General features: G+C 51.9%; 8 protein-coding genes across 8 annotated transcripts; 3 read left to right on the plus strand and 5 right to left on the minus strand.

Annotated features, from left to right (window-relative positions):
* Window positions 1-178: 178 nt before the first annotated feature.
* On the plus strand, window positions 179-1,249 carry TRIVIDRAFT_63005 (uncharacterized protein; the record flags this gene model as incomplete). Its single annotated transcript, XM_014105970.1, has 4 exons — window positions 179-195; window positions 773-831; window positions 890-1,000; window positions 1,056-1,249. 4 exons carry the CDS (start codon window positions 179-181, stop codon window positions 1,247-1,249), a joined length of 381 nt encoding a protein of 126 aa, XP_013961445.1.
* Window positions 1,250-1,284: 35 nt separating this feature from the next.
* TRIVIDRAFT_73167 (uncharacterized protein) lies at window positions 1,285-2,258 on the minus strand (the record flags this gene model as incomplete). The annotated part of the gene is made up of 6 exons (XM_014105971.1): window positions 1,285-1,611; window positions 1,669-1,732; window positions 1,786-1,813; window positions 1,869-1,907; window positions 1,969-2,025; window positions 2,099-2,258. 6 exons carry the CDS (start codon window positions 2,121-2,123, stop codon window positions 1,570-1,572), a joined length of 255 nt encoding a protein of 84 aa, XP_013961446.1.
* Window positions 2,259-2,525: 267 nt separating this feature from the next.
* Window positions 2,526-5,347, plus strand: TRIVIDRAFT_229052 (uncharacterized protein; the record flags this gene model as incomplete). Its single annotated transcript, XM_014105972.1, has 2 exons — window positions 2,526-3,745; window positions 3,813-5,347. 2 exons carry the CDS (start codon window positions 2,656-2,658, stop codon window positions 4,607-4,609), a joined length of 1,887 nt encoding a protein of 628 aa, XP_013961447.1.
* TRIVIDRAFT_73172 (uncharacterized protein) lies at window positions 4,032-6,323 on the minus strand (the record flags this gene model as incomplete). The annotated part of the gene is made up of 2 exons (XM_014105973.1): window positions 4,032-6,019; window positions 6,096-6,323. 2 exons carry the CDS (start codon window positions 6,190-6,192, stop codon window positions 4,692-4,694), a joined length of 1,425 nt encoding a protein of 474 aa, XP_013961448.1.
* A 1,843-nt stretch (window positions 6,324-8,166) lies between these two features.
* Window positions 8,167-11,013, plus strand: TRIVIDRAFT_211407 (glycosyltransferase family 3 protein; the record flags this gene model as incomplete). Its single annotated transcript, XM_014105974.1, has 5 exons — window positions 8,167-8,245; window positions 8,350-8,447; window positions 8,514-8,789; window positions 8,893-10,460; window positions 10,529-11,013. 5 exons carry the CDS (start codon window positions 8,167-8,169, stop codon window positions 10,632-10,634), a joined length of 2,127 nt encoding a protein of 708 aa, XP_013961449.1.
* A 4,322-nt stretch (window positions 11,014-15,335) lies between these two features.
* TRIVIDRAFT_197103 (uncharacterized protein) lies at window positions 15,336-16,259 on the minus strand (the record flags this gene model as incomplete). Its single annotated transcript, XM_014105975.1, has 1 exon — window positions 15,336-16,259. The coding sequence occupies one exon, from the start codon at window positions 16,257-16,259 to the stop codon at window positions 15,336-15,338; it is 924 nt and encodes a 307-aa protein (XP_013961450.1).
* Window positions 16,260-22,346: 6,087 nt separating this feature from the next.
* TRIVIDRAFT_114771 (uncharacterized protein) lies at window positions 22,347-24,291 on the minus strand (the record flags this gene model as incomplete). The annotated part of the gene is made up of 2 exons (XM_014105976.1): window positions 22,347-23,898; window positions 23,972-24,291. Coding segments are annotated over 2 exons (1,872 nt in total), but the record flags the coding sequence as incomplete, so codon positions are not given.
* A 1,297-nt stretch (window positions 24,292-25,588) lies between these two features.
* TRIVIDRAFT_82162 (uncharacterized protein) lies at window positions 25,589-27,325 on the minus strand (the record flags this gene model as incomplete). The annotated part of the gene is made up of 3 exons (XM_014105977.1): window positions 25,589-26,487; window positions 26,557-26,839; window positions 26,906-27,325. 3 exons carry the CDS (start codon window positions 27,323-27,325, stop codon window positions 26,159-26,161), a joined length of 1,032 nt encoding a protein of 343 aa, XP_013961452.1.

Below are 27,325 nucleotides of genomic sequence, written 5' to 3' on the forward strand. Positions count from 1 at the left end.
CAGAGAAGATTCGTTCCTAGAGGCTCACGATATATTCTCTCTCGCCACATATCAACGTCTATTTCCGCGGCCGGCTTGACGGTATCCCCTGGTCGTGCATCTCGCCACGAGATTTCATTCAACGCGTCTCTGAGTAAACCATCAGCTCTTTTCAGCCAAATACAGCTATTCCATCAAGATGAACGCACCGGATCGGTAAGTTTACTGTTTTTCTTTTGCCATTGGATTCCTCTTCGTTGCCGTTTTACTTGATTACTCTTTCAGAGTCAATCCCATAATCCGGTTAAGGCTCTCCTGAAGTTAGGAATCATGATGCACAAAGGCAGATGCTTAAAAGGCAAGGGTAAGGCATAGGCCATTTCCTTCCGATTTGCTATTGAATCGAACGGATGGCTCCTTCTATACTGCCTTTTCGAGCCCTATTGTGCCGACTGCTGTATGCGAGTGCATGCTCAGCAGCAGCAATGCCTTTCGCCTACTGCAGTCTCAATCTATACTTGTCGTCTGCCCAAAGCCACAAAACTACTCTACAACCCGCTGTAAATTTGACAGCTGCCTGTATTTCACCTTTTTCTCACTTCCACATCTCCATTCACAATTGTTGAACGCCGCTTCATCATCGCCGTGCACTTTGTTACTTTTGCCAGGCACCAGCGAAAATGGCGGGTTGCAACACGAAGCATGACAATCTCCAGGACAATCCGTTGCGTTCCCCCAACTCTGGACTGCTTTCATTTCTTGGTTTATTGACAGTATGCTAATCTTTAATCAGCTTCGAGCTCTTCCTGCTCGGCGAGGGCGAAAAGAAGATTGAGGAGAAGGTTTATTCTGGTGGGTAGTTGATGTTCACATCTCGGACTTGAGACAGGAACCTAACGTTTCTTCACAGGCATGTCCAACACCTCGGATTTTATTTTGAAGAAGGAGGACCACACCCTGGGCAATCTGCTCGCCGAGCACATCAAAGCACACCCCAACGTCTACATGGCCGGATATAAGAGTAGGTCTTGAATTCGCCTGCGGTCGAGGTTAATCATGCTGACCAGGATGATCAGTTGCTCACCCTAATGTTCCTGAGCTCTACATCCGTGTACAGACAGACGGAACCATTTCACCTCGTGACGTTTTTACGTCAGTGTGCGAAAAGCTTATCAACCAGCTCGAGATGTTGTATCAGGAGTTCACTCGCGAGTGGGAGTTGAGACGTATCACCAACACTGGAGACCAAGGGAATGCCAACGGCCATTAAGGGGTCCCACCAACTCGTCTCATAGACAGGCGTTATAGGAACAGGAAATTGGGCTTTGCATTTCGGCATCATTTGGACCAGGGGAAATGAATTTAAATTTATGTTAATTTAACAGAGAGTGTGCGTGCGGGGACAATGCAGACCAGTTTCGAAACTGGCCGTCCTTCAACAATCGGAAAGTAGCCTTCCACTGTTGCCAGATCCTACTAGGTAGCATCTCTGTCGTAGGATGCGTGACATACGCATAATAAGCCGTCAAGGCGTGACATTTGTTGCAATGAACTGGGATGTACTTGACATATCAGTGAGACTTGAGCTCCTCAAGCCGCGGCGCCAACTGGCCCTTCTCCCCCGGGAATCAGCTGCGGAATTGTGTTAGCCTATCCACGCATCACCAGGCTGGGAGCTATTGGCTATACCATGCAGATATTGTTGCCGTTGAGCAGAATTTTGGGAAGCTTTGTGTGGTTTCCAGAGTAATCGCTGTGCAGTCGTGGTCAACATCAACCCCAGAGAGAATACCAGTAGAGACTCACAATTCCGTCACATCCTCCAACACCATGTCTTGAATACCGTCAGATGAAGTTTCATGCTCCTGTTCAAAAACGCGTCTACTTACTGACATAGTCGTCGAAGCCCAGGAGCGTGCCGCTGAACTCTGCCCAAAGTGTTAAATGTTGAAGCGCAGGGTTGAAACAGGGCCGGCCTAGTGTTCTTACCTTTATCTCCTTTCATGACGACCCATATCTTTGATCCGACACACTTGTCGATGAGTTCTGAAGCGAAGTGTCAGATGCTGCAACCAGAGCTCAAAGAATGTGCACAAGGGCCTGAAGCAGATGAGCTCACCGAGGGGTAGCAGTTGTGACGCCATCTTGGAAAGGGTTTCGCCTATTGCGCTTTCGATGCGGCAAAGGTAATATCCGACAGCAGATGTATGGAAAGAGGACTCCCGCAAGCTCAGATTTCGACGGACCCTTGTAGAAGACGGATCCAGCCTAAGCTCTCTCTCTCAGTTTGAAGTCGTTCCCAGCAAGTCTGGTGGGCTGGTGGCGCTAAGCAGAGCAGAGCAGGACAACGCAAAATGCCTGGCCCCCACATTGTCGCGATGCTGACTAAGTGCAGCTCGGCCTCCAAGTCCGTTTGTCCCTTGTCCTCCAAACTGCACCTAAGCGCGCTGAGACATGATGGCTGCCTCGGCGGCCAATCATCATTATTCGCAGACTCAGCTCCCCGGTTCCCTCGAGCCCTCCCTGGTGCCTGCCGTGCGATCCTAATGGCCTGTTCGGAGCATTTGGAACTGCTGAACGAGGCCCTGCTCATGTGCTGTCCAACTGCGGAGGTCGCTGTACATGTGCTCGTACAGATAGCCGGTTCTACTTAACGCGGCCTCCTCCACAGCAGGCATGCATTCATGTCTGTCTGCTCAAGTACTCGGTTCCTGCAGAGGTTCCTTGGTCAGAGCTATGAGCTACCATCATTCGAGCCAACTCTGGAGCTCCCAGCTCGGCGTGCGCTTTGGACCGCTTGCGAATTTGCGTCCAGAGCCGGCCACTACTTCGTCTCTTCATACTTCTGCTCTAGGCGGTGATGAGGGTCGCACCGACAGCCCCGTAAATCCAGCTCAAATAGGCATATACTCGACAGATGTTGCCCAAGATCCATTGTCGTCAGTTCCACGCTCAAGAGGCCTTGATCGGCCGCCCATATCTCTTCCACCTCGCCCAACGAGTCCTCCGCGAGCGCCCATTGCTCTCCCAGATCCAAATGGCGCGCCCATCTCAGAAGATACCAGCCCAAAAGAGAGCGTTGCGGCGCCTGGAGATGAAAAGAAGAAGATTGTCGAGCCACCGTTCACTCCACTAGAGTTCAACATCTCCAAAAAGGAGTTTCTTGCTGCTCGTGCCGCCGTTCCTGGCACCCCCGAAGCTCACTGGTCATATAACATGTACCATCGAACTGGTGAGAATGGGAAGATCGATAATGTTAAGGTGCATTATTGTGAGAGCAAGGCCACCACCGAGCGTGTCTGCAAGGAGTATTTCCTAAACGAAGATGTCATCGGGCTTGATCTGGAGTGGATGAAGTTCGCAAAGCGGACGGACGGAGCTCGACAAAACGTGTCTCTGATCCAGATTGCAAGCCCCAGCCGCATTGCCTTGATCCATGTCGCAGTGTTCTCAGATAAGGAGGACCTTCTGGGACCATCATTTCGCAAGATCATGGATAATCCCAATGTGAGCAAAGTCGGCGTCAACATTGTACCGGATTGCACGCGCCTCAAAAACCACCTCGGCGTCACTGTTCGGGGTATCTTTGAGTTGAGCCATCTCTACAGAGTCGTCAAGTTTCTGCCAGAGCAGCCTAACCTAGTTCACAAAGGACTGGTGTCTCTGGCCACCCAAGTTGAAGACCAGTTACTGCTTCCTTTGTACAAGGGACAGATGGTCCGAACAGGGAATTGGATGAGACGGCTGAGCACTCAGCAAATTGACTGTAAGGCGAAACTAATATGCTCGTTGAGTAAATATTCCGTTGAATACACATGGCTAATCGGTTGCAGATGCGGCGTCGGATGCCTATGCCGGCCTTCAGCTTTATTATGTACTTGAGGAGAAACGAAAGGCGCTCGTCCCTTGCCCTCCTAGACCACATCACGCGGAACTGCGACTACCTATTCCACTTCCTGAACCTCCAGCTCCTCCAGTTGTTGAGAAAAAAGACGACGAGGATGCTACTGCAGTAATAGATCCGACAGCAACAACTTCTACAGATGCAACGGCTTCCATACCTAAACCTAGAGCTCCCAAGCCTAGAGATCGCAAACCCAAAACTCAATCACCAGAAACTTCCTTATCGAAGATTCCAGCCACAGAAGCTTCAGCCTCGGGCGAATCGGCCCCAAAGCCTGCAAAGGCAAGATCGAGACCACGCCCGCCAAAGGCCCAAGACAATAGAGACGCGCGGATCATTGCGGCCGAGGCAGAAATGAAGGCATATAACGAGGCCTATACTGCTGCCAATGCGACTTGGCCGATCACAACCCCTGTCCGCCTCAGGGCGTACTACATCTGGTATCGGAATGAAGACCTTTGTCCTGCCGATATCGCTGCGCTCTTAAGAGACCCACCGCTGCTAACTACCACTGTTGCGGCGTATATTGTAGATGCGATACAGACGGAGAAGCTTCCCTATCCTGCACCCAGACTACACAAGGAAGTGGTGTGCCATATAGACCTTGAGAAGCCGTACATGTACAAGTTTAGGTCCTTCGTTCAAGAGTGTTCAAAAGCAGTAAAAGAGCTGAAGCGAGACAACGAGGAAACGAAGCAAACGGAAATGCAACAAGACAAGAAGTAGCAACGGATAGACTTAGCGTGTAGATTAATATTGTAGCCTTGGTATATTCAAATTTGAGACACGATTCTAAGGAAATTTACATCTATGAAGCCAGCAGCCCGTTGCCCCGATTGATTTGAACCTTCTTGTCCTCTCCTCCGCTCACGATTCCCCATGTCTTGTCCCACACCACGCTCAACACCTTGGCGCCGTCTCCAGCAGGAGGCAGCTTCTTGCCCTTCAACCACTCTCTTCCGATGGTGTAGACTGGTTCGCTAACGCTGCCGCCGCCCTCTTCGGACGACGCGAGCCGGACGCTACGCAGATCCCAGACGCGGCACGTACTGTCGTGTGAGCCAGAAACCAGCGAGTAGTCGTTTTCCGGGGAGGGAGCCACCGAAACAACCATGTTGACGTGGCCTCGGAGGGTCATGGCGGCGGTTGCGGCAGCAGACTCCCTAGGGTCCAGCAGGGTGATGTGTCGTGCCGAAGAACCAGCGGCCACCAGCGATGCACCGGGCAGTGCCGTTGCGCAAAGAATGGGGTGCATAGTGGTTAGGCGAGACACCTCTCGCTGTGTTGTAAGATCGATCGTCTTGACCGTGTGGTCCAAGGACGCAGAGTAGGCGACGGTCGAGTCCTTGGGATGGAAGACGGCGGCAGTGACGGCCTCGTCGTGCAGAGGAATCATTGCAAGGGGTCCACGCTGAGCGGTAGAGCCGGCGTTGGACAGCTTGGCTCGCTTGGTGCTGTGGGCTGAGGGGAGTGATTCGGGGTCGGCCTGGGGCGCCGTCCTCTTGGAGGCGGACCACAAGCCAACGCGACCGTCCGAGGAGGCTGTCAGGATGCGACGGGTGGAACCGTTGACATCAATGCTGTTGATGTTCTTGCCGTGGCCCCAAAGTTCCATGTTGGGCTTGAGGGTTCCGGAGAAGCCATCATCTGCTTCCTTGTAATCCCAGACGACGACTTTTCGGTCCAAACCAGCCGACGCCAGCTGAGTCGGTGACAGCCATCGCACAGCGTTGATGCGCTGGGTGTGTCCTTCGCCTTTACCACCAGCAGAGACGGCAATTGCCGTTCCGGAGGGATTCCAGATCCTCACAAGCCCATCATAAGAGGCACTGGCAACCCGCTCATTCACGGCAGCATCTCCAGCAAGCAGACCAGCGGGCGAAGTCGATGACAGGACATCAACGCCGCTAACCCAATCGTCGTGCTCAAAGCTGGCTTCGTAGACGGGAGGGAGAAGACTGCGAACGTATTGCAGAGTCAATGTTGTTTCCTGAGACAGGCCGTTTGACTTGAGGTATTCTTCAATGCTCGTTTTCAGAAAGGTGCCGTTGGCGAGGAAATCGAGAGGGACTGGCGATGAAGTGTCCAGCATCGACTCGGAGTTTAAGATGCGAGAGAGGCCATAGCGCTTGATATCTAGGGCATGTTAACAAGGCTCGTCCTTTTATCAATTTGTAAAATCAGGGGGTAAAAATCTGGCGAGGGGACTTACCTGCTGGCACGAGCAGTTGTCTCTTGGACTCTGGGAGGACGAGGTCTTCCTCGTTGGTGGTGAAGACGACCTTCACCTGGGCAGATGAGGCGTCCATTGTAGTAAAAAGAAGAATTAATTGATACGCTTAAATACTGGCGAATCAGCAATATAGATGGCCTTGTTATTTTAGTTGACAGGAGGACCGTACTCGCTGAATCGTCACTGTGGTGCGAGTTGCTGGCAACGGGCTGGTTTTGCGCATGCAGGCTAGAGAAATCTCAAAAAAATTTGGAAAATGCAGTGCAGCCTTGTGAGTAGCGGATCCACTGCGGGGTGCGCTGCTGAAGCCAGTGGCCAATCAGAGGCAATATGGCGCAAGGCTGAACAAGCGACCTAATGCACACTAACCTGCATCTAGACCGCCTAATTGATGCTCTAAGATGCCAAAACACATGGAGTCGAGACAGATGTCCGACTAGTAGTCAGAAAGTAGCTGAGAATAATCTGTGGACCGTCAGGTTGTTTTAGCCGCTTCGGATCACTTATCCTTGTTCTCTGGGAGACAATCATGATAAAGACATCCCCACTAGAGATAGACTGGCCCTCCCATGCATACCCAACTAACACAATCAGAGCGTCGTTGATAAGAACCATACGTCATCTCTGGAGGTTCAAAGCGAGTCCATGGGGCAGGCAATGCTTGGGCGTACACAAATGATGTGAATCCCTGTCATTGAAATGCGGTTTGGCGTCACTATCTTGCAATTGAGCATCGAATATCATCCAAGCTGCAATCAACCACAGGTTGCGGCACCGGGGTGTGGAGGAGATGCATCTCGGGCATGGCTCCTCCCCCATTGGGGACCGGCAGCATGGAATAACTCGTGGCAGAGTCCAAGATATCCATGGCAAATGTCCGTCCAGATGCAAAACACCAGCCAATCCGCTTCTCTCATCACTTTCCCTCGATCAGCTCCCCCGCAATCCATGGCGTCATCCCCACACTGCTAAGGTAGTGCACGAGGCCAGTTTGGCACCTCACCTCCCGCGGTTGGCTTGCGTCGACCCGCTGGATTGGAGAGAGGATGATTTGTTATGCAGGGACATGGAGGTCTTTGCTTCTGCCAGTCGAGAGGGGGGACGTCAGCGGCTCTGGCTTGCGGGTGATGACGCTGAGAGGCGCTGCGTAGCGGCCCGGGGAACCATGCAAGCCCAGGGAAAGGTAAAAGATGAGTTTAGACAAGGAACCAAAAAAATAGTATGGGGTAGAGCGAATGAAGATGAAGAGCACAAATGATAATCCCGTGCATGTACTATGTACTCTGTACTACCACACAGCACAAGTCAGTCCCTTAGGTAAGCTGACAACCTCGTTCCAGACGCCTTCTGCCGGTGATGCGCATGTGTCAATGCAGATACAAATCGCATACATGATACATGAACACACAGCGCGGTAACAGCTGTTAGTGGTTTGGCCCTCTGGACTAGCATTGCGCTATCCGCAACCCCAGACCCACCACCTCGAGAGGTCCCCACTTTCTATGTTGCACCCCTCCAAAGCTTCAGTCCAAGTCCCTCATCAAGTTTCTTCTCCCCCTCTCGGCCTGACTCTGTTCTGCTCATCCCAAGGCCTCAGATTCAGCTTCCGCAGTCCTTGGACCCTACAGAGCCTGTTGCCCAGTTTCACGGCCCAGCCATTGTTTGCCTCGCCGCCCGCGCTCACTCGACACTTACAACAGCAGAGACTCGTCTAAGCTCCGACGCCACCTCAACCAGAGCTCTACTAGTACTAGGTAACTCATCACACCACAATATCTCGCACCGAAATTCGGCCTAACTAACCAAAAGTTTTTTTCTTCGCCTCCCTTGATAGCCACAGGCACATTCAGTTCGTCCTCTCCCCTTCTAATGCTTTTTAAAAGACCAAAAGCTTACAAAACTCAGCCTTTCTAGCTTGTGCGGCCCTTACGCAGCCCTAATACCTACGTCATCTGGATTGTCGGCCCGTGGCACAGGCCTCTTCGCCGGAGCTCTTCCCCAAGGGTCAAACAACAACCTCTCGTGACACTTTACAGTCCAGAACGACGACATGGCCTCCGACGGAAACCCTGTCCGTGATATCAAGAACCACCTTCTCTTTGAGATTGCTACGGAAGTAGCTCATCGAGGCGAGTCTCACCCCAACCCTCTGCGATTATGTCACCACGGCCTCTGCGCCCGTTCCTGCCCAATGTCAGCCAGATCAAGAGCTAACTTGTTTATTGCCTCACAGTCGGTGGTATCTACTCGGTTCTCAAGTCCAAGGCTCCAGTGACTACGGCTGAATATGGCGATCGATACACCCTTATCGGTCCCCTCAACCACCAATCGGTGCGCCCACTACCTTGCAAGAATTAATTAATAGCTCAAAATTGGGCACCAACTGACGGGAAACAGGCCGCAGTCGAGGTCGAAGAGATGGAGCCCACCAATAAGGAGCTGGCCGCCACCATGCAGACCATGAAGGATCGCGGAATTGGCATGCTCTACGGCCGATGGCTCATTGAGGGAGCCCCCAGGGTTCTCTTGATTGATACCAAGACGGCTTACAACTTCGTCAACGAGTGGAAGTCGGACCTCTGGTCAGTAGCCAGCATTCCGTCTCCACCTGATGACGAAGAGACCAATGAGGCTGTGGTCTTTGGTTATCTGGTGGCGTGGTTCCTTGGAGAGGTAAGCATCCGTCGCTGCCCCAACCCCCCTTGATGAAGTTGCCATTGGCTTTCCTTGTCTCTTCTTCTCAGCTTTTAATTGGCTGCCGCTAACATGCAAGTAGTTTGTATGCCACGAAAAGGAAAAGGCCGTCATTGCCCACTTCCACGAATGGCTGGCCGGTGTTGCTCTTCCCCTTACCAAGAAGAGGCGAATTGATGTTACGACCATCTTCACGACTCATGCCACTCTTCTGGGACGATATCTCTGTGCCGGCTCGGTTGATTTCTACAACAACCTCCAGTTCTTTGATGTCGATGCCGAGGCGGGAAAGCGCGGTATCTACCACCGGTATTGCATTGAACGAGCTGCTGCCCATTCGTGCGACGTCTTTACAACAGTCTCCCACATCACGGCTTTCGAATCAGAGCATCTCCTGAAGCGAAAGCCTGATGGCGTCTTGCCCAACGGTCTCAATGTTACCAAGTTCTCGGCGGTTCACGAGTTCCAAAATCTGCATCAGCAGGCCAAGGAGAAGATCCACGACTTCGTCAGAGGCCACTTCTATGGCCACTACGACTTTGAGCCAGAAAACACACTGTACTTCTTCACTGCCGGGCGCTACGAATTCAGGAATAAGGGAGTTGACATGTTCATCGAATCTCTTGCGCGACTCAACCACCGGCTCAAGGCGTCCAACAGCAAGATGACTGTTGTTGCCTTCATCATCATGCCTGCTCAGACCACATCACTGACGGTCGAGGCTCTCAAGGGCCAGGCTGTTATCAAGTCCCTGAAGGATACCACCAACATCATTGAGCAGGCCATTGGCCGTCGTATCTTTGAGCGGTCCCTCAAGTGGCACGAGGGCGACCCGATGCCGGATGAGAAGGAGCTCATTTCCGGCCAGGATCGCGTTCTCCTGCGCCGACGTCTCTTTGCCATGAAGCGCCATGGCCTTCCACCGATTGTGACTCACAACATGCTCAACGACAGCGAAGACCCCGTGCTGAACCAGATTCGCCGGGTGCAGCTGTTCAATCACCCGTCAGACCGTGTCAAGGTCGTGTTCCACCCAGAGTTTTTGAACTCGGCCAACCCCGTGCTGCCCTTGGACTATGATGACTTTGTGCGTGGCTGCCACATGGGTGTTTTCCCATCATACTATGAGCCGTGGGGCTACACCCCAGCTGAGTGCACTGTCATGGGTGTCCCCAGCATCACTACCAACCTCTCTGGCTTCGGGTGCTATATGGAGGAGCTCATTGAGAACTCCAGCGACTACGGTATCTACATTGTGGACCGGAGAATGAAGGGAGTCGAGGACTCTGTGAACCAACTGAGCTCCTTCATGTTTGACTACTGCGGCAAGAGCCGTCGTCAACGTATTAACCAGAGAAACCGTACTGAGCGGCTCAGCGACCTGCTTGACTGGAAGCGCATGGGCATGGAGTACATCAAGGCCCGCCAGCTCGCCCTCCGACGAGCCTACCCCAACTCATTCAATGGAGATGAAGAGGAAGAGGAGCTGGAAGACTTTATCCGCGGACCAGAGCAGAAGATCTCCAGGCCATTCTCCGTCCCTGGCTCGCCTCGCGATCGGACTGGCATGATGACCCCTGGAGACTTTGCCAGCTTGCAGGAGGGACGAGAAGGCTTGAGCACGGAGGATTACGTCGCCTGGAAGCTGCCGTAAGTATTTTACAGCGTTTGCATGATTTTACAGTGATATTAGTGCAAGGCTAACACGTTGGACTTAGTGAGGAGGAGGACCCCGAAGAATATCCCTTCTCGTTGACGCTTCGAACAAAGCAGCCCAGTGATATCAGCCCGGAGACCCAGGCCACCCTCAACGGTACTAACTAAAGAAAAAAAGAAAGAAAAAAAAGAGCAAAATGAGGCGTTTTCCCCATGAGCAACATGCGTCCAGAGCCAGCATTGTTTCGGATCAAGGACAGTTTTGACAGTGAATTTTTGTGTGTCAAATCTTTGATATCTGTTTTGTTGTTTCTTCCACTCTTACGACCGAGGTCCATTGGAAGCAAACAGATTGGGTAAATGTGAAACAGAAAAGAAAGAAGAAAAAAAAGAAAGAAGAGCGGAAAGGAAATCCTTTCGATCAGGGGACACGTCGACGAGAGTGGAGAGATGTAGGCTTCGGATCAATTGCCGATTTGATCAAAGGGGGAGAGAAAATACCTGTACGTATGTTGCATGTTGAATGATGAATACATACTATCTTGGTACTATGATTTTTGCTTGTAGTATGGTGTTTGCCCACGTGCTCTGCTGAAACACTGTGCTCCGAGATGCCCATGAAGAGCCTCCACGACATGAAAGACACGTGCCCCAGTTTTGCAGTCCAGACATGGCGCGATGGGGTTTGGAGATAAGATGGCGATCTGTTTAGCGCGGCACTGGTGTTGAGGCTGAGTTTAGCGGTGGATCTCCAATTACATGAATGTGTCGTGCGTACGGAGTACAGTATGCACTAATTGTGAAAGAGATTGGATTGTCTCTTACAGTGATTCACAGTGATTGTGATGAGATTTCTCTAACCGAGTTAAGGGCAGGGTTACAGCATCATTTCCGAGTACCTGGGGAGAGGGTCGATTGACAGGAGATACAATCGATCATGGCGAGGGCGACGAGCACCAGATGGCGCCGTCATACGAGGGAAACCGTGCAAGCATGGCTGAATGGTCGAATGAGAATCATGCGTTTGTTGCGTGTGTTTTTTTGGTCTTTTCTGCTGAGCAGGGGGGTTCAAATCTAATAGTATGGGATATGGATATGAGATGCCCACTCCGAAGCGAGAAGAAGCGAAAATGGAGCCTCTTGTCCGTGTTCCCCCTGGGGCAGATTTTTCACAGTGGAACAAAAAAAAAGGCGGTGATGCAAGATTCGGCCGGCGATTTTTCTTCAGTGTGTTTTTTTTTCGTCTGTCATTAGCGTGAACTGGGAAGATGAAAAGCTGTTCCGCGTCTGCGCAGCAACGGGCCACGGCGAGAAGAAATCGGGGTTAGAGCGGGTTGCTAAGGCGAGATGGCGTCAGGCAGGGGGGGGGAGGCCGGCAAGCGATGGGGATTGAAGACTCATGAAGAGAAAGAGAGAGGCTAAAGCAGGATTTTAGTGAGAGAGCAGGGGTTGGGGGGATGAGGGACATGGGGGTTCGTGGCAAGATACGAGTTGAGTTGGGAGAGGCTGAGAGGGTTTGGTTGGGGGGGACGGGACGGGATGGGATGCGGTGAGGCTTCTGTGAGGCTTCTGTGCATACACCGTATTTTTGACACGTGAGGGGGGATATACTGTAGTGCTCTGTGGGTTTTGTTTTAGTTATACTGGTAATAGTCATCTAACCTTTGTATCTAGTGCTAACTTGTATTGCGAGCATCATGTCTCAATCTCGGTGGAAATTGCACCCAGACGATCCCATTTCTGCATTGACTCTCTTTTTCCCACGAAAACAACACAGGATACATGTGCAGCGCAGCTTGACAGAATTTAAAACCCCTGACAAGCAGAAAAAGCTCATGTGGGGCCCAAGCTAATTTCGGTAGGTCGCTTCTAGCTTTTGTCTCTCGTTCGTCGTTTTTTTTTTTTTTTTTACGTTCGACCTGAGCGATCATGGGCGTAGTTCTCAGGGGGGGGGTAACCATGTCATGTATCTCACAGTGCAGCCGGTTTTTCTTTCTTTTCTTCCCTTTTCTTTGTTTGGTTGGGATGTCCTGCTGTCGCTTGCGGGTTATAGTTTTTGATGTGCTGTCAAGCGCGATGCTTGGAGGTGGAGCACTGGGGTTCATCACTTTTTGTGTCTTTTTCTGCTTCACTCTCTTTGTTTTTTGCTTTGTGTGGATGGATGGTTTTTGGTGCTTTAGGCGCGTGATGCTGTTGAGCATGAACCGATGGCTGTACCGCCTGATGTGATTGATGACATGTGGCGGATGCAATTGAAGCAAAACAGCGGGCTTGCTTGCATCGCGATGATCTGCGAACGAGGCACGCAGCATCGTGATTTGTCCCAGACAGTGTCGCACTCTGAAGTTGCAAGCAGCCCCCCTACAGCTACAAGCTCTCGTATCGCCTACCTATTAACTGTACTGTACTGTGCTGTATTATTGTACTGTACCAAAGCATGGACCTCTTGTCTGGTCCAGTTCGGCCGAGTGCGTGCAGTATAGATACCCGTTCAATGTACTATTCCGTACTATTCCGTCTCTAATCCTGAAATGCCAGCGCGTCGCCTTTGTTTCACATGAGCTGAGAGACACCTTTGTGTTATTTATTACTTGTCAGCCGAAAGCATGAAAGACATTGGATGAAGCAGTACTTTCAGGCCAATTCCATTTTGGACACTCCTGGTATTCTTGTACGAGTACTCGTATTACTATTACTACTATACTATTATTATCATCAGGAGGCAACTCCGTATACGAGTAACTATCCGTCACCAACACCGGCGCATCCCGATATACAACACACACGCGCCTCCGTATCTTGGCCCGCATCGCCCTCTCCGGCTGAGACAGAGGGCCGCAACACGGACGCGAAACAAGAGAACAACGTCCGTTTGCACAAAATACAGCACAGCACAGCCCCAAACCCGTCTCGTTATCAGAAAAAAACAAAACAAGTCAACCCTCGTACAAGCGCGCGCACATACACACACACGCACATACTCGTACCTGTAATACAGTCCCTTGCCCTGAAACCCTTGCTCTGTCTTGCTCCTGAGCTGCCCGTATCACGTACTCCGTACAGTAAGTAGCACGTATCATGCACTTGTAAGCAGCAGCACATGGCCGTCTCCAGAAGCAGACGTGGGCACGGATTGCAGATTGCGCACATACCTTGCCCTGCCCTGCGGGTATATGTATGTACGGTACGGGGGACCTCGTATGTACATGCGGTCGGTCAAACAGAATAAAAATAAAAAATGATGAAGCAGAAATAGGAAAATAGAAAGGAAAGGAAAGGGACAGAAAGAGAATAATCGGACGCAGGAGCACGGAGTGTGTGCAGCGAACGCTCAGGTACAGAACAGATAGATGACAGCAAGGATGATCTCGTCGGTCCGCATTCTCCGATATCTATTCAAATCTTTTGCCCTGTTATTGTGTAATACACCTTGATTCTTACCTCTCTTGTACAGTATGTATGTTCATAGGGACCTAGGTAGATAGGTAGATGCTCACAAACCAAAAACCCGCCAGTAATATCCCATCCCGACCAAAACGGACGCTCTCAACACCACCAAACAAACACACCGATCTTCTTCACACAGCAAAATCAAAGTTACTAACCCAAGTCCAGCACAACCAGCATCCGATTCCAGTACTCGTACAGTAATAGCACATTAGCCCCAAGCGACTAAAAAACATGTCGGCACTAATACTACTCCATACCTCTGCATGTACAACACATCTTCAACTCCACAGCGGGAAGCAAACAAAGAAGAAAAAAAACCACCCAACCAAAAGTCAAACATCAAGGGCCGCCTTTACCCTTTTTACCTCGTGAGCACTCACCTTTGTCTTTTATGTGGCGAATTCTGCATTGGGGTTTCTCATAGGCCGTTCGCTCGCGAATGCAAATCCACTACACTCCCGCCATTCGATCCAAAAGCAAAAACCACTTGGTATTATCAAAACTGTATAGTCCAATAGTCTACCAGAATCGTCATCTTCATCAGGTGCAAATCCCCACTCTGGGCATCCATCTGCTGTACTGTATACAGTCATCGACGTCAATGTACGGAGTACTCGTATGGAGCATTCCACGACAAGTAGGTACCAAGCATGCACGCATTCACCCATCTTGTTCGCTCTGGGTTAAGCATCATCTTCAACGGGAATAAAAAGCGGCTCTTGTACACCGTGTTCATGGCAGACCGCCTCGCTGCCAGGGATCTTGATGCAGGAGTTCTGCCTATCAGCTCATGGACCCTTGCAACCACAACGTCGGTGTAGAAGCATGTGGAAGTAGAGCCCCAATTCACCGCGGCAACAAAGGCAACAATACTGTACAATATTCAGCACACAAAACGTCACGTGGCAAAATTGGCTAACAATTGGTTCAAAACGAGGTCCAAGGAATTTCTTCATTGGTAAGCATCATGACTACTTGCGTAGCTAAAGCGAAATAACAAAAAAACACGTGTTTGCCAGCGGATGTCATCGCGGCTCTCTTGTCCCAAAGAAAGAAAAGAAGAAAAAACGCCATATCGAGGCAATGCAAAGCCTCCCCAAGAGCGTCATATTCACATGACGAGCTCTTCGCATGTATTCCCATGTAAAAACGCCGCTCCGTGCAATGTGCCCCCATTTTTTTGTTATGCCATATAAAACTGCGCCGCCTATAAAAAAAACCCAAGTCGAAAGAAAAAGAGCAGAAAAGGGAGAAGATTCCAACACCGTCGTCACAAAACTCGCATGAGTGAAGAAAGTAGAGGCCAGCTGTCGTTGGCTGGATCATTCATGAAAACAAATAGAATGTAGATCCAGTATTGCAGAAGAAAAAGTCGAGGCGGAAAGAGAGAATGAATAGAATGGGAGCGGTGTATAGGGCTCATGCTCTGATGCTTCGCCGCCGAGTCAAGAAGCCCTGGCGAATTCGCTTTGTCGGTGACATGGGTGACGATGCATCGCTGGCAGGCGACATTGTCGTGCCTGAGTAGCTGCTGGCCCTCCTTGAGGCCATCACGTCCTGGTAGATTGAGGGCGGTATTGATGTTGCGTTTCGGGGAGTGCTGGTGTGGTTCTCCTCCTTGTCCTCTCCAACCTGCTCCATGGGGGCCGTCTGTATTGACAGAGCCTCTCGAGACAGGGATGCCGACTGGTTCAGGTTAGGCCTGCTACGCTTCCTGACCAGGCTGAGCGTCCTCTTGAACATCTGCGCCGTCTTGCGGAGCTGGGGTTCTGGCTCTTCTGGCTCCGCCTTTGCCGCGAAAGGATCAATGTTGAGGAACGAGGGCGAGCCTCCGTCAAAGCTAATGGGAGACATGATGCTGCTGGACCGGGGAGGGTGCTGTGAAACCACCTTGGCTGACAACGTGGAGCTAGTAGAAGCCCCTCGGTTCCTCAAGATAGGCTCGGTCGATGTCCTTGTAAGCTCGTTGGCAGCGCAGCTCGTTGATGAGCTCGGCGATATTGACCTTCGGGAGAGCTGGACGATGCAAGGCTTTCCAGAGAAGACTACTGAAACCATGCGGGCAATGTCCTGGCAGGTTGATGTCTGTTCGGGCGTCTCTTGCGCGTGCTCACTGTCGGAGCTGTAGTCGCAGTCGGAGAAGTCGTCGGCTGAAGAAGAAACATCCTCTTCGGATGAGAGATAGAGAAGATGCGGGGCGGCGGGAGTGAGGACGGGTCGGTGTTCTGAAAGCTTCTGAGGCATGGTGGCCAGCAGCCTTGAGGCTCTTAGGGCGCTTCTGGGAGGCAGAGCGGGTGCCTTGGGAAGCAGGGTCTCTGTCATTGTGGTCGTGGTGGACGACATGTCGATGTCGAACTGGGTCACGTCGGGATCGAAATTGGTGGTTGTGGTTGTGGTGCAAGCCCACGTAGAGCTTTGGGGGAAGCTTGGTGTATATGAGAATCTCTTGGTGTGGTCCTGCCCCTCTAGAGTATGGTTGGTTGCCTGGCACGAATTCGACTGCCTATCAATGGCTCCTTGAACGCTCCACAAAGGCAATACAGTAGTCGTCTATCGAATCGCTTTCTCTGGTGCGCAGGGAGGATCCAAGACCAATATGGCGGTTTGAAGGCGAGAAGGAAGAAGAAGAAGGAAGACAAAGGGAGAGACTCTGGTTGGGATTCTTGTAAGGCGTCAAACAAGGTACGGGTAAGATACCGTAGGTATGGAAGTGGAAGTGGAATGGAAGAAGGGAAAGGGCGGTGGAGGGAGGGTCGAGAGGAATGCGACTGTTCTGTTCTCGTCTCGTTCACGCGCCTTAGAAGGGAAAAAGAAAAAGAAACGATGTTGGAAGAGAGCTTGACTTGACTCTCTCTCCACGCGCCGGGAAGGGGGCACACACAGATACAAGTATGTGAGGCAGGCATGGCATGTTCCACCGTCTGGCATGCTGCCAATCCCGCACTGTGTACCTCCCACGAACGGCGACCCCACTTCCCACCTTGGAGGCCCACTTGGCATCCTGGCAGGGGTCAGAGGGGGGTCCACCAGGCATTGCCAGAAGCGGACTAGCCGCACTATGACGGCACAAGCTTGTATTACAGGCCAGCCAAGCACAGAATCCAGTAATACAGTGCTGTACACAATTCGCACACAAATTACCTGGCAAGTAACCAAAGTAACCAAGACATGTCACTGACCGCAGAGACCCTGCACGCAAGTCGTTTCACAGGCCTGCAACTGGCTGCCATGCCAGGCGGCCGACGGAGCGAGCAGCTGTTTCTGTCCACCCCATTTCGCTATCCCAACTCGTCATATTTCCAAGAATGTGACTGCTGCAGATAGATTGGAGTCTGCACCGCGAAAAGATGCCCGCCGCTGCTACAGTACTCCGTATACCTGCACCTGTTTCCAAGGCACTCCCTAGTACTCGTACTACAGTTGACCTACCAAGGTATCTCCTCCACGGAGTATTGTTCGAGCAATGCCACCTCCAGCTCCAGCCTGTGGCTGATAATGGAGATTTTTTAAACTCTTGCAGCCTGGAGCTCAATTTGGGGGTGCTCTCGCTAAAAACTGATGCTCTGCACTCGAATACTCTATCCTGGTTGCCAGGTCTCGTACCCTCATGCGCCACTTTCCGCCATCGGGCGCCTTTAATCCTCATCCTTCTTACTCCCCAGCCACCACCTGCAGAATGCCATCATTCCAGCGCGTTGTTTCGTACGATTCGATTGCGGAACCCACCGCCCAGTTAGTTGGCTTGATGACTTGGGCAAAAAATAAAAGTCAGGACGTGTGAGTCCGAGTACCGCTTTAGCTCGAGATGCGAGTGTGACGTCCCACCAGCTCTCCGCACGCAACACGTATCACCACTCGACGCAAGTGCCGAGTGCTACCTCACCTTGGTGCTAATATACTTGTATATCAGGCACAGATTAGCCGGTAGTGCTGGTAGAGTGTCTGACCTCCATCTCCAAGGTCGGTAGGTCAGTAAGCAACTTAATCTGGTGTCACGAGATGACATTTCGCCTATGGTTTTAAACACTCGATTCTCGGTGAACATGGCCAGCCAAGTGCAGAGCAAGCATCACCACCAAGCAACCCTCTCAGTACTGCAGCACTGCCAAGCACTTCCAAAGGGTCCATAGCAATTAATCCCCTCCCTTGATACCATGAGCAGGCCATTGATGATGACAGTCGATGACTTGTCGCAGCCTTGCCGATCTCTCCTTGATATCGAATCCCCCTCCATCCTCACCAGCACGGACACGTCCAACGCGATCCAAACCTCTCCATTTCTCCACCGTCCGGGCCATTCCAGGGGCCATGACGCCAACCGCACCAAGCGTCGACGTGGAGGCCAGAGCCCGCCTTGATTGGGCAAGCCACCAGCAAGCAAACAAACGCCATTACTCGTAGCTAGCTAACAGCCTCAACTGACATGCCGGGCGGATCGTCGTCTCGTCACGCGGGTGCTGCTAGTCGCCGGCTGAACACGCAGCTCCCTGTAGCTCGTCATTAAACTGTTTCTGCTAGCACGACTTAACAGCATGAAGATTGGGGGTGCAAAGCACAGGGGAGGATGCAGTGCTGTAGCATCGAGTCGCAGATCGGTTTGAGCACCTTGTTGAGCAGATTAGATTACAGGCAGATGGACATGGACAATCAGAGCGCTGTGCTGCTAAAGAAAAGCTCCATGCTAATCCAGCTGTACAGGCAGCTAATAAGCGAAGCATATGCCTGGCCTCGACAACGCGTGAATCGCCGAATCTAGCAGTCTAGCTGCACCATGACGCCTTGCAATGGCCAATCACATCGCCAATACGGCACCTTTCTCTTGCTTGTTTCTCCTCATGATGCCCTCTTCGAATGCCCTCTCTTTCGCCTTGTGCGTCCAAAATGGCTTCAGCCGCACAACACAAGAAACGCTTGCCGCCACGTTTAATTACTTGCCCCCATGATGCTCCCGTGGCACAGATTCAAATGCTGCACAGACTGCACACCTGACGCAGGGAGAAGAGGATGCACGATGGTCAAGGCTCTCGGGACATTTTAATTGTTTCCAATTTTTTTCGGAGGGGGGCCTAGCACGGAGTTGGCCGTACGAATGATAAGATAACCCCTTTAGTAATTAATAGGTTGGATGGCATTTTATTGCCTTGAGATAGGGTTGATGCAAGACATTGAGAGAATATCCTACGGAATCAACTGATATGGGTTCAATGCTTCAGCCCTTTCCAGGGAACCACAACCCTTGTGTCTGCTTGTCCTATCCAAACTATCTAATCCAACTCTGAGGCCTCATTCATCTCATTCATCTCATTCATCCACACTCAATCCACGCCATGCATCGTACCATTGAATCCGTTCCAGCCTCTCCTTTCTCTCGCCATCCAGTCAAACCGGCAGACGCAGTCCATTGAACCCGATCTAGGGTAGCCTCTGCGACTGGTAGCGCCGACTTGCACACCCACTCGTTTCTCGACTTGCATCGTAACGCCCAACCACCTGCGAATCATCGCACCGTAACGATACAGGCGCAAATGAATGCCCTTTTTCCTTCTTTTACCTCTTGCTCTTGTCTGCATTTCCCTGCGCCAGACCGTCTTTTTGGCCGCTGCAAAACATGGTGATAAAATTAGTGCGCTTGGGAGTTGGTGGTGTCATCTATATGCGTGTCACCTGCAATATACCGTTGAATGTCGTACACAGTAAAGAATAAACGTATGATGGTGTTCCTCCTCCCGCTTGTACGAACCGAGATCGCCTCTGCCGAACCCCTGATTTACACACAGCAGCGGAGTTACGCCGGATTACAGCGCAACTTGGGTCATCCCGACTTCCAAGATACCACACTACCAAGGTAACACCAATGCAATGCAACACATGGGAGGGACAGACAGACAAAAACTCGGCTCCTTTACTTGAATCCGCCACCGAACACAGCGATACTTGTCCATTCCTCTCGCCCCCCCTCTTCTCAAGGCTCAATCATCCTAACCATCTACTTGATACTCTCTCTCTTGGAGGATGGCAGCCTTGGGCTCGTATCTGCTTCACTGCGTGTCTCAAGCACAACGCCACCAAACCGACAATCTGGCAGCGAGCTTCGCGGTGACTGGATCGAGTGATAAGGCTGGAACCTGCTAGTGCCGCAAAAACTGGGCATCTGACAAGACAACAAGCTTCGCGACACACACGGCGCTTCACCTTTGAAGATCCGCCCGCTCGAGATCCGGGCTTCCATTCGCCGCGATAACGTCTAGAGCTCTCTTTTCTTGGCGTCCCGGAGCTCCTGGCTTCCGTCTGGCTGGGTCAATGTACCTTGGACAGTGAGGCCGTACTGTATCGCAGCCCTCTGGTGAGAAAATCTGTCATCAGCTGTTTGCTTAGCCCTCCCACTCCTACAGCTGAAGCCCCAAGCCCGTGAGTGACTCCCCCAAAGCCTCGCGGATGCTGACTCCGTATCGCTCCCGTCCCGATGCTGCAACACTCAAATGCCCGTCATGGTGGCCCTCGAAATAGCATCATGCTTACTGTGCACTATAGGGTAGGGCCTAGAGGTCCGTACTAAAAGTGATGCAAAGTGATCCCCCAAGGAATGGCGTCATGGGCTCCCGCCGGCTGACACTGACACCAACCTGCCTTGCATGCGCCACAGCTGCCGAGCCCGCCAAAAAACCTTCTCCGCAGCCACTTTAGTACATACTCGAAGCTTTTGCGGAGGGCCCGTGCCAGCCACGGGGACACCAGCCACGGGCTCCATCCACACGAGTTTATTCCCAGGAGGGGACTAGCCGCATCTCTCTTTTCCAAAGAATGATAACGAAGCCAGAAATAGAAGGCTTCTTTGAACCCTTATTTGGTACCCTTCTTTTGCGCGTGGCGCGAAGCTCGCCGGGCTGTGCAACTCCTATTCCAAATGAGTATCTCCGTAGAAGCATTCTCTCAAAATAATTCACCGAACATCTTTAGAAAGAAGAAACACTGTATTCTCCCGGCCTGGCTCACTCTTATTATCTGTCAGCGAGTTTGAAACACAAAGAAAGGAAAGAAAAAAAATTAGTAGAAAAAATCAGACATGTCACTCTGCCCAACCCGGCCGTTTCAAACAGTGGCCACGAGCGTTTCAATCCGTGCGGCCCCATCCAACAACAAACCCCCCCTTCCAGCCCAACCCCAGGCGGGCACGTTGTTGTTTGACGATTGTTTCTCAATTTGTGACGCCCAGCTAAACGCCAAGACGAAACATGTCCTGATACACGGCCGTGGCACAAAAAATGGATACCCACGATAAGAAGGAAAAAAAAAGAAAAAGCATCTGTGAGCGTCTACCCAACGTTGTGATTTGCTTTGTTCTACTGGTTGGTTGTCTTGGCGTATAGACTGTGTACATAGCTAGGCACGAAATACTAGATATTTTTTGATACACAGCCTTAACACCTCAAGCTTTCCGTATCCCTAAAAAGGCCCGAGCACTTTGCCACTCGTTGATCTTAATCTTCGATCCATCAGACGCCAAAATCCGTACAGTATTGGGGCTGGTCTAGAACTCTGGCTCCTTGACCATCTTCTCTACACAACACCAACTGAGCTCTGCCCAAAGGTCCCACCCGCAAAACAACTCGTTTCATCCCAAGTCATGATGCTAAGCAACAACCCACCGTTTCCCGTTCCCATACAGTATCACAACCCAGCCGATCAGAAAAGTGACTTCCGTAAAAAAAAGGTCGTGGCCAAGCTGCGTCTAGAACGCTCTTACGCTTAGAGAGCCAAGCTCGTTAGCCCACTTGCATCTTTATCGACGAGGGAGAAATAAAAAGAAGAAAATGTATTTTTGATACCTCTCTCCACTTGGCCTTCCTAGAAAATGTCATTCTGGCTCCGTCTAGTTGGTTGAGTGCAATGATTGCCACACGGCGGTGCAGTAAGCTTATAAAACTAATCGTATAAACTGCTGTGAGTCAGCAGATTTCATTTTCCCACCGCGAGGACTTATTTCACAGCCGCAAAGAGAGACTCATCATCTGGAAAGGATAACAGCTCGCCTCAACATGGGTATACACTGCTATTGCTGCTATAAAAAACACGGATGACGCCTCTCCCGCGAGGCCGGACAGATGCAACTGACACAAGAGTAGGTCAAAGAGGTTTATATAGAACTATCGTCGAAGCTGACGGAAATTATGAACCAACTGACTGATGTCCCCCGAATGTAATCCCAGATCCCCCAGTTTTTTTGTTCTATATTACACTGGATACTAAGATTAGAAGTAAATGAAAAAAAAAGAGCCCTTTGCTATCATCAATCATCATGCCTCTGATTTGCCTCATGACCTAGCTCCTTGACACCGAGATGGCAAATTGCCAAACAAAGAATAGGGAAGAAGAAGAAAAAAGGAATGGAACCTAAGATCAATGCCAAAGAGGCGGTGGTCGGCGTAGAGAGTCCCCACCACTGCTTGAGGGTCGCAAAGTGTCCGACATACCGGATCCCCTGCGGCCGTACTCGTCCTGGCCCGGAGGCGGAGGCAGCGGTAAGAAGAGTCCGGTACCGTCTCCGACCATGATGCTGCGTCGGACCTCGCCTCGGTTCCACCCCTCTCCGGCCACATCTGCCGCCAGGCCGTAGCTGCTGACCGGACGTCGTAGCGCCTGGCCACCCGTGGTTAATGCGTCAACTTTGCTAAAGTTCCATTTACCGTACTCGTCAGTCTTGGTGTACACCTCGAGGGTGTGGGCTGGCGAGGGAGCAGTGGCTCGCATGTGCGCTGCAAATGGGTTGTTGGAGCTGAACCGATGTGCTGCTGGCGCACGAGGCACGCCTAGCTGCCGGGGAGACTGAGCCTGAGACCTGGGAGAGTTGGGTGAACCAGGCGAGGTCCCAAACGGAGATCCAAAGGTATTGGAGGTAGGCGTAGTTGGCATGCCTGGGTAGGGTATGTGAGAGCTGCGGGTTGAGCCGTGAGATGGGTTTCGCATGTGTCCTCCCGCCGCAAAGCTGGCATTGGGAGGAGGCAGCCCCTGAAGCTGCTCCGGGAAGGACTCATCGTGGACAAAGAGTTTACGCAGTCTAGGCATACCCCCTGAGAGGACGGATGAGGCGAGGTAAGTGTACCAGCTGGCCTTCATGCTTGCATACACCTCCTTATCTGATTCGGTCGAAATCTCAAAGCGCAACGTCTCGAGGCTTTGAGATGCGAGAAATCCGATGCCCGCGTGCTGCGGAAAGCCTTCAATTACCTTGTGCTTCATGGCCAGCGTCTTAAGACATGGCGCCATCGTCAAGATCTCTTGAAGTCTTTGCGGGTGGACGCCAGTGTGGATCAGTGTCAGAACCCTGAGCCCGCGCTGGGTTTCCGGCCAAGCAAGGTACTCGATGAGGCCGGCAGCCGTTACTCGAGGAGTTCCCTCCATGATGAACTCCTCCAACGAGGGCATGATAGGCCCCGATGCGGCCATCAGCACTTCATCGGATATGCTTTCCGTCTCGGTCATCTTCAGGGCCCGGAGGTTTGCCAACGAGTTCAACACCGCTCTCATAGTCATGGTGTCGACACTGATGCCGTTCAGCTCCAGAACCTCGAGTCGAGGCCACACCTGGCCAGTAGCCAGCGCCGCCAAGCTCTTCTCCGAGCCTGCGTTGTACGTCATCTTTCGAAGGTTGGGGCATCTGGCTTGGACTTCGAATCGTAGCGTCGAGCTGCTCGACTCGTCCGAGAACATGCCCTCTGGCAGATCAACATACTTGAGGCTGGGGAGCACGGCAATGGTCTGGGCCAGCTCCACCTGGCAGTACTCGCGCACCTGATATGGCGTCTTCAAAAACTCAACTCTCTTGCCAATGCGTGTCGGGTCTTCGCGAACCGTGCGCCGGAACAGCCTGAGTCTTGCTTGGGCTGGGTCCTCAGGAATGGCGTTGCGGTCAAATCTCGTCTGCTTACGCCTCTCGGCCAGCCAGGCCTCAAGCTTGCAGTAGTGGACCTGGTCGATCCGAACGCTGTGATACCTGAAGGAGGGGAAATTTCAGTTAGGAAACGTGCATGAACGGCGCCATGGTGGGCAATACTCACAATAGCTTGATAGCGGTGTCGTGCCAGGTTCGGTTTACCTGCGAACAGTGGGCTAGGTCGCGCAGGTCACACAGCATGCACCCTTCGCTGTTGCTGCTCTCCTCGCAGGCATCATACGTCTCATCGTTGGCGTGAGGACAGACGAAGGCGAAGATGCGCTCGAGAACCCTTGCTGGAAGAACAGCGACGAGCTGGCTCGATCTCACACTCGGCGGGAAGTAAGGCTGCCGGGTGGCACTAACAGGGCGACGCAATTCTTCGGGAGGGCTCGACAACTCCAGCTTCTTCTTGTCCTTTTTCCTGCTAAAGGGGAACCTCATGGTGATGGCTGTGACGGAACGGCTGTTGCAAACGGAGCTGGGCTAATCCAAACCAGACTAAAGCGGTAAAGGTTGGCGATGTTGAAGACCAAGGAGTCGAGAGAAAACGCGTAGCGAGGGACCGAAGAAGGAGAAAAAAAGGAGCGAAAGGCGTCGGACAAACAAAAATAGGAAGAAACAGAAACCACGAGAAGAGAATATAAGCAAAGCTGACACCGAAATGTCTAGGGAAGCGTGACGAGAAGCGACGTTCTGGACCAATGCTGTTGATTCAAGCTTGTCTCGCGCATCCCTTGCCCACCTTGTGCCCCGCGAACAATCAAACGAGGCTGAAATTGGGGGTCCCTCCACAGCCAGCGAGAGTCAGTGGCTGCGGCGGCGGCGAGGATTGCGATGTCTCTTGCAAACAATGCAAACGAGTCCGTCGTCGTCAAGAGGTATGCCGCTGCTATGGCCGGGCTGGAGAGTTGATGCTGAAGTTGAAAAGAGAGGAGAGAGAAAGGGAGGGAGAGGGAGATGAGGACAGGATTCAGCTGGCCATGTCGTGTATTTGGTCTGCAAGCCACAGCGGCGGCTCTCGTGCTAACCAGACATTAAAAGTTCAGAGCACAGAGCGGAGCTGCACCTCGTACCTGAAGCCACCAGGTCCCCGGGCCAGTGACCCTTGCGTTCCTTGTGCCTGTAGCGCCGGCTAATGAGAGGGACAAGTGACGGGCAACTGACAAGCCTCTGAAGGGGGGACCGTTTTAGCGGCGCGGTGCCCCAGGCCAGTGCCTCTCCTCGTACTGCTCAGGGACCTACGGGACTGCTCAGGCACTGGGCCAGTGCTAGCGCGTCGCTGGCATATGGCGCAAGTCCCGCTCGGAGATTCCAGCGGCCATGGAATTATGCGGGGAAAGATTGGCTCTCAGGGCCCTGTGCCGCTGCGTTGCCTCGCTCCTTGCTAATTTCACATGAATGGCTGGCTGTGAGCGAGGCCTGTGCTGTCATTTTCATCTGCGCTCTGTCGGCTCCAATCAATCAATACTGGCCAATTCCTGCTTGCATTTCCAATCAACCCAATGGCAATCGCACAAGCCCCCCTGCATCTCAACAAGCTTATGTTTACCGTCCATCCATGTGTTTAGCACATCAATCACTACGAACCAGGAACATGAGCTTTATCCCTTGCAAGTGCCCTAAACGGGACACGCATGTCAGCCTTACTTTAGTATTCACACTTCACACTACGAGGATATGCAGGACGTGTACAACACTGACTGCGAATAGCAGCCTGACACGTGCCTGACAAACAACTGGATCCAACACCGTACATAATATTCAGACACCGAAACTGCAGCAAAACCTGTACTCTCCCGTACCGCCCATCTATCGAGCATGCCAGGTGATCAAGTATACATACAAGCAAGTATAGTACAGCAGAAGACAGAATATGATTAACAAACAAGGCCAGGTTGGCATGATTTCCCTGGCCGGTGACACTGCCGTACAAAATGTACGATGCAGCTCCGTATACCCGGGACGTTGTCTCATAACAATAACTGCCCGCCTTGCCCTGCGCCTACCAGAACATTTTCCTCCGTTCCCCCCAATATTAGCCCATATAGCCGTCGTCAGCCTCCTGTCATCATAATCGCAAAGAGACATGTCATCATCGCAGAGCGAGCGATTCATATTGGTTCATTTGCCGGAACAAATGGCCTCATGTCCAAAAACAGAGATTAAAAATTGTAATTGGCCTCGTAATATCAGGCCCTTTTGATTCATAATATGTATAAAAAAGAATGCTCATCACCAAGTAGGCGTCAGAGCTTTTCAGCCATGGATATGTCAGTTAGACATCTCCATGGCACCACGCGTGGGCAGCTTAAGCCTTGCGGGATCTGGCGGTGGCACCGTTGGTCTTAGCACCAGTGGTGGTTCCGTTGGACTTGGCGCCGCTCATGGTAGCGGCCATGTGGACGGGGTCGGGCAGAGGAGCCTGGCTCATGCGGCGAAGGGACTTGCGAGTAGTGGGAGCCTTGCCGTCCTTCTTGTAGGTGGCGAAGTAGAAGGAGATGAAGAGGACCAGGTATGAGCTGAGGATACCAATACCGGCAAAGGCAGCAAACTCCTCACCGGCACACTTGCCAGCGTTGGGCATCCAGTCGAAGTAGGTTGAGGTGAAGTAGGTGTAGGAGGCGAAGTAGACGAAGCCTGTTTGCCAAACGAGTCAGTCAATGGCCAGTAAAAGAGAGCCATAGTTCATGTCATATGATGACTTACCAAGGTCGATGACGAACTGGATGATCTGGAGACGAGTAACCCACTCCTTCCACCAGATTCGGATGCCACGTGCGCTCTGGAAGTAGTACCAGTACATGACAACGTGCACAGTCAGGTTGAGGACAATGGGGACCCAGGAGACGGAAGTCAGGCCAATCAGCTGAGTGTAGCAGAGAAGAGCGGTGGCACCGTGGTGGTAGCAGTGGAGGAAGGTCAATGGCTTCTTCTTGAGGAAAAGGAAGACGGTGTCGAGCAGCTCAAGGTACTTGGTGAGGTAGTTGAGCTAATCGTCACATGTTAGCATTTAGCCATACCGCCACGTTTCGCCCAATTGCGAGAATTTACTTACGTAGTAGAGAACGACCATGGGCTGAGTCCAACCACCGGCATGGTCGCAGATGGCGAAGAAGATGCCCTTGCGGACAACAGTAGGCAGGATCTGCTCAATGAAGAGAGCCAAGAGAAAGGCGCTGATGGCGGTCAAGTAGAAGTTGTGGATGAGGAAGAGAGCCTTGAGCTTGAAGGGCTCGCGGTTGCGCATCAGCTCTCGACCGCCAAAGATGATCAGGTAGTAGATGACAATGAAGATGGAGGTCGACTTGAGCGTAGACATGGGAGTCTCGAAAGGCACAAACTCGAAGTCATTGGCTGAGAAGCCAGTGACGGCCGTGAAGAGCTTATCAAAGATGGGCCATAGATGGACGCCGAAAGGGCGATCGAGCGTGGGGAGCGGTAACTGCTCGTAGAATGTGGCGGGAGCCGAGGCCAT

Source organism: Trichoderma virens (genome assembly GCF_000170995.1).
Source record: "Trichoderma virens Gv29-8 chromosome Unknown TRIVIscaffold_1, whole genome shotgun sequence".
NCBI classification, from domain to species: domain Eukaryota; kingdom Fungi; phylum Ascomycota; class Sordariomycetes; order Hypocreales; family Hypocreaceae; genus Trichoderma; species Trichoderma virens.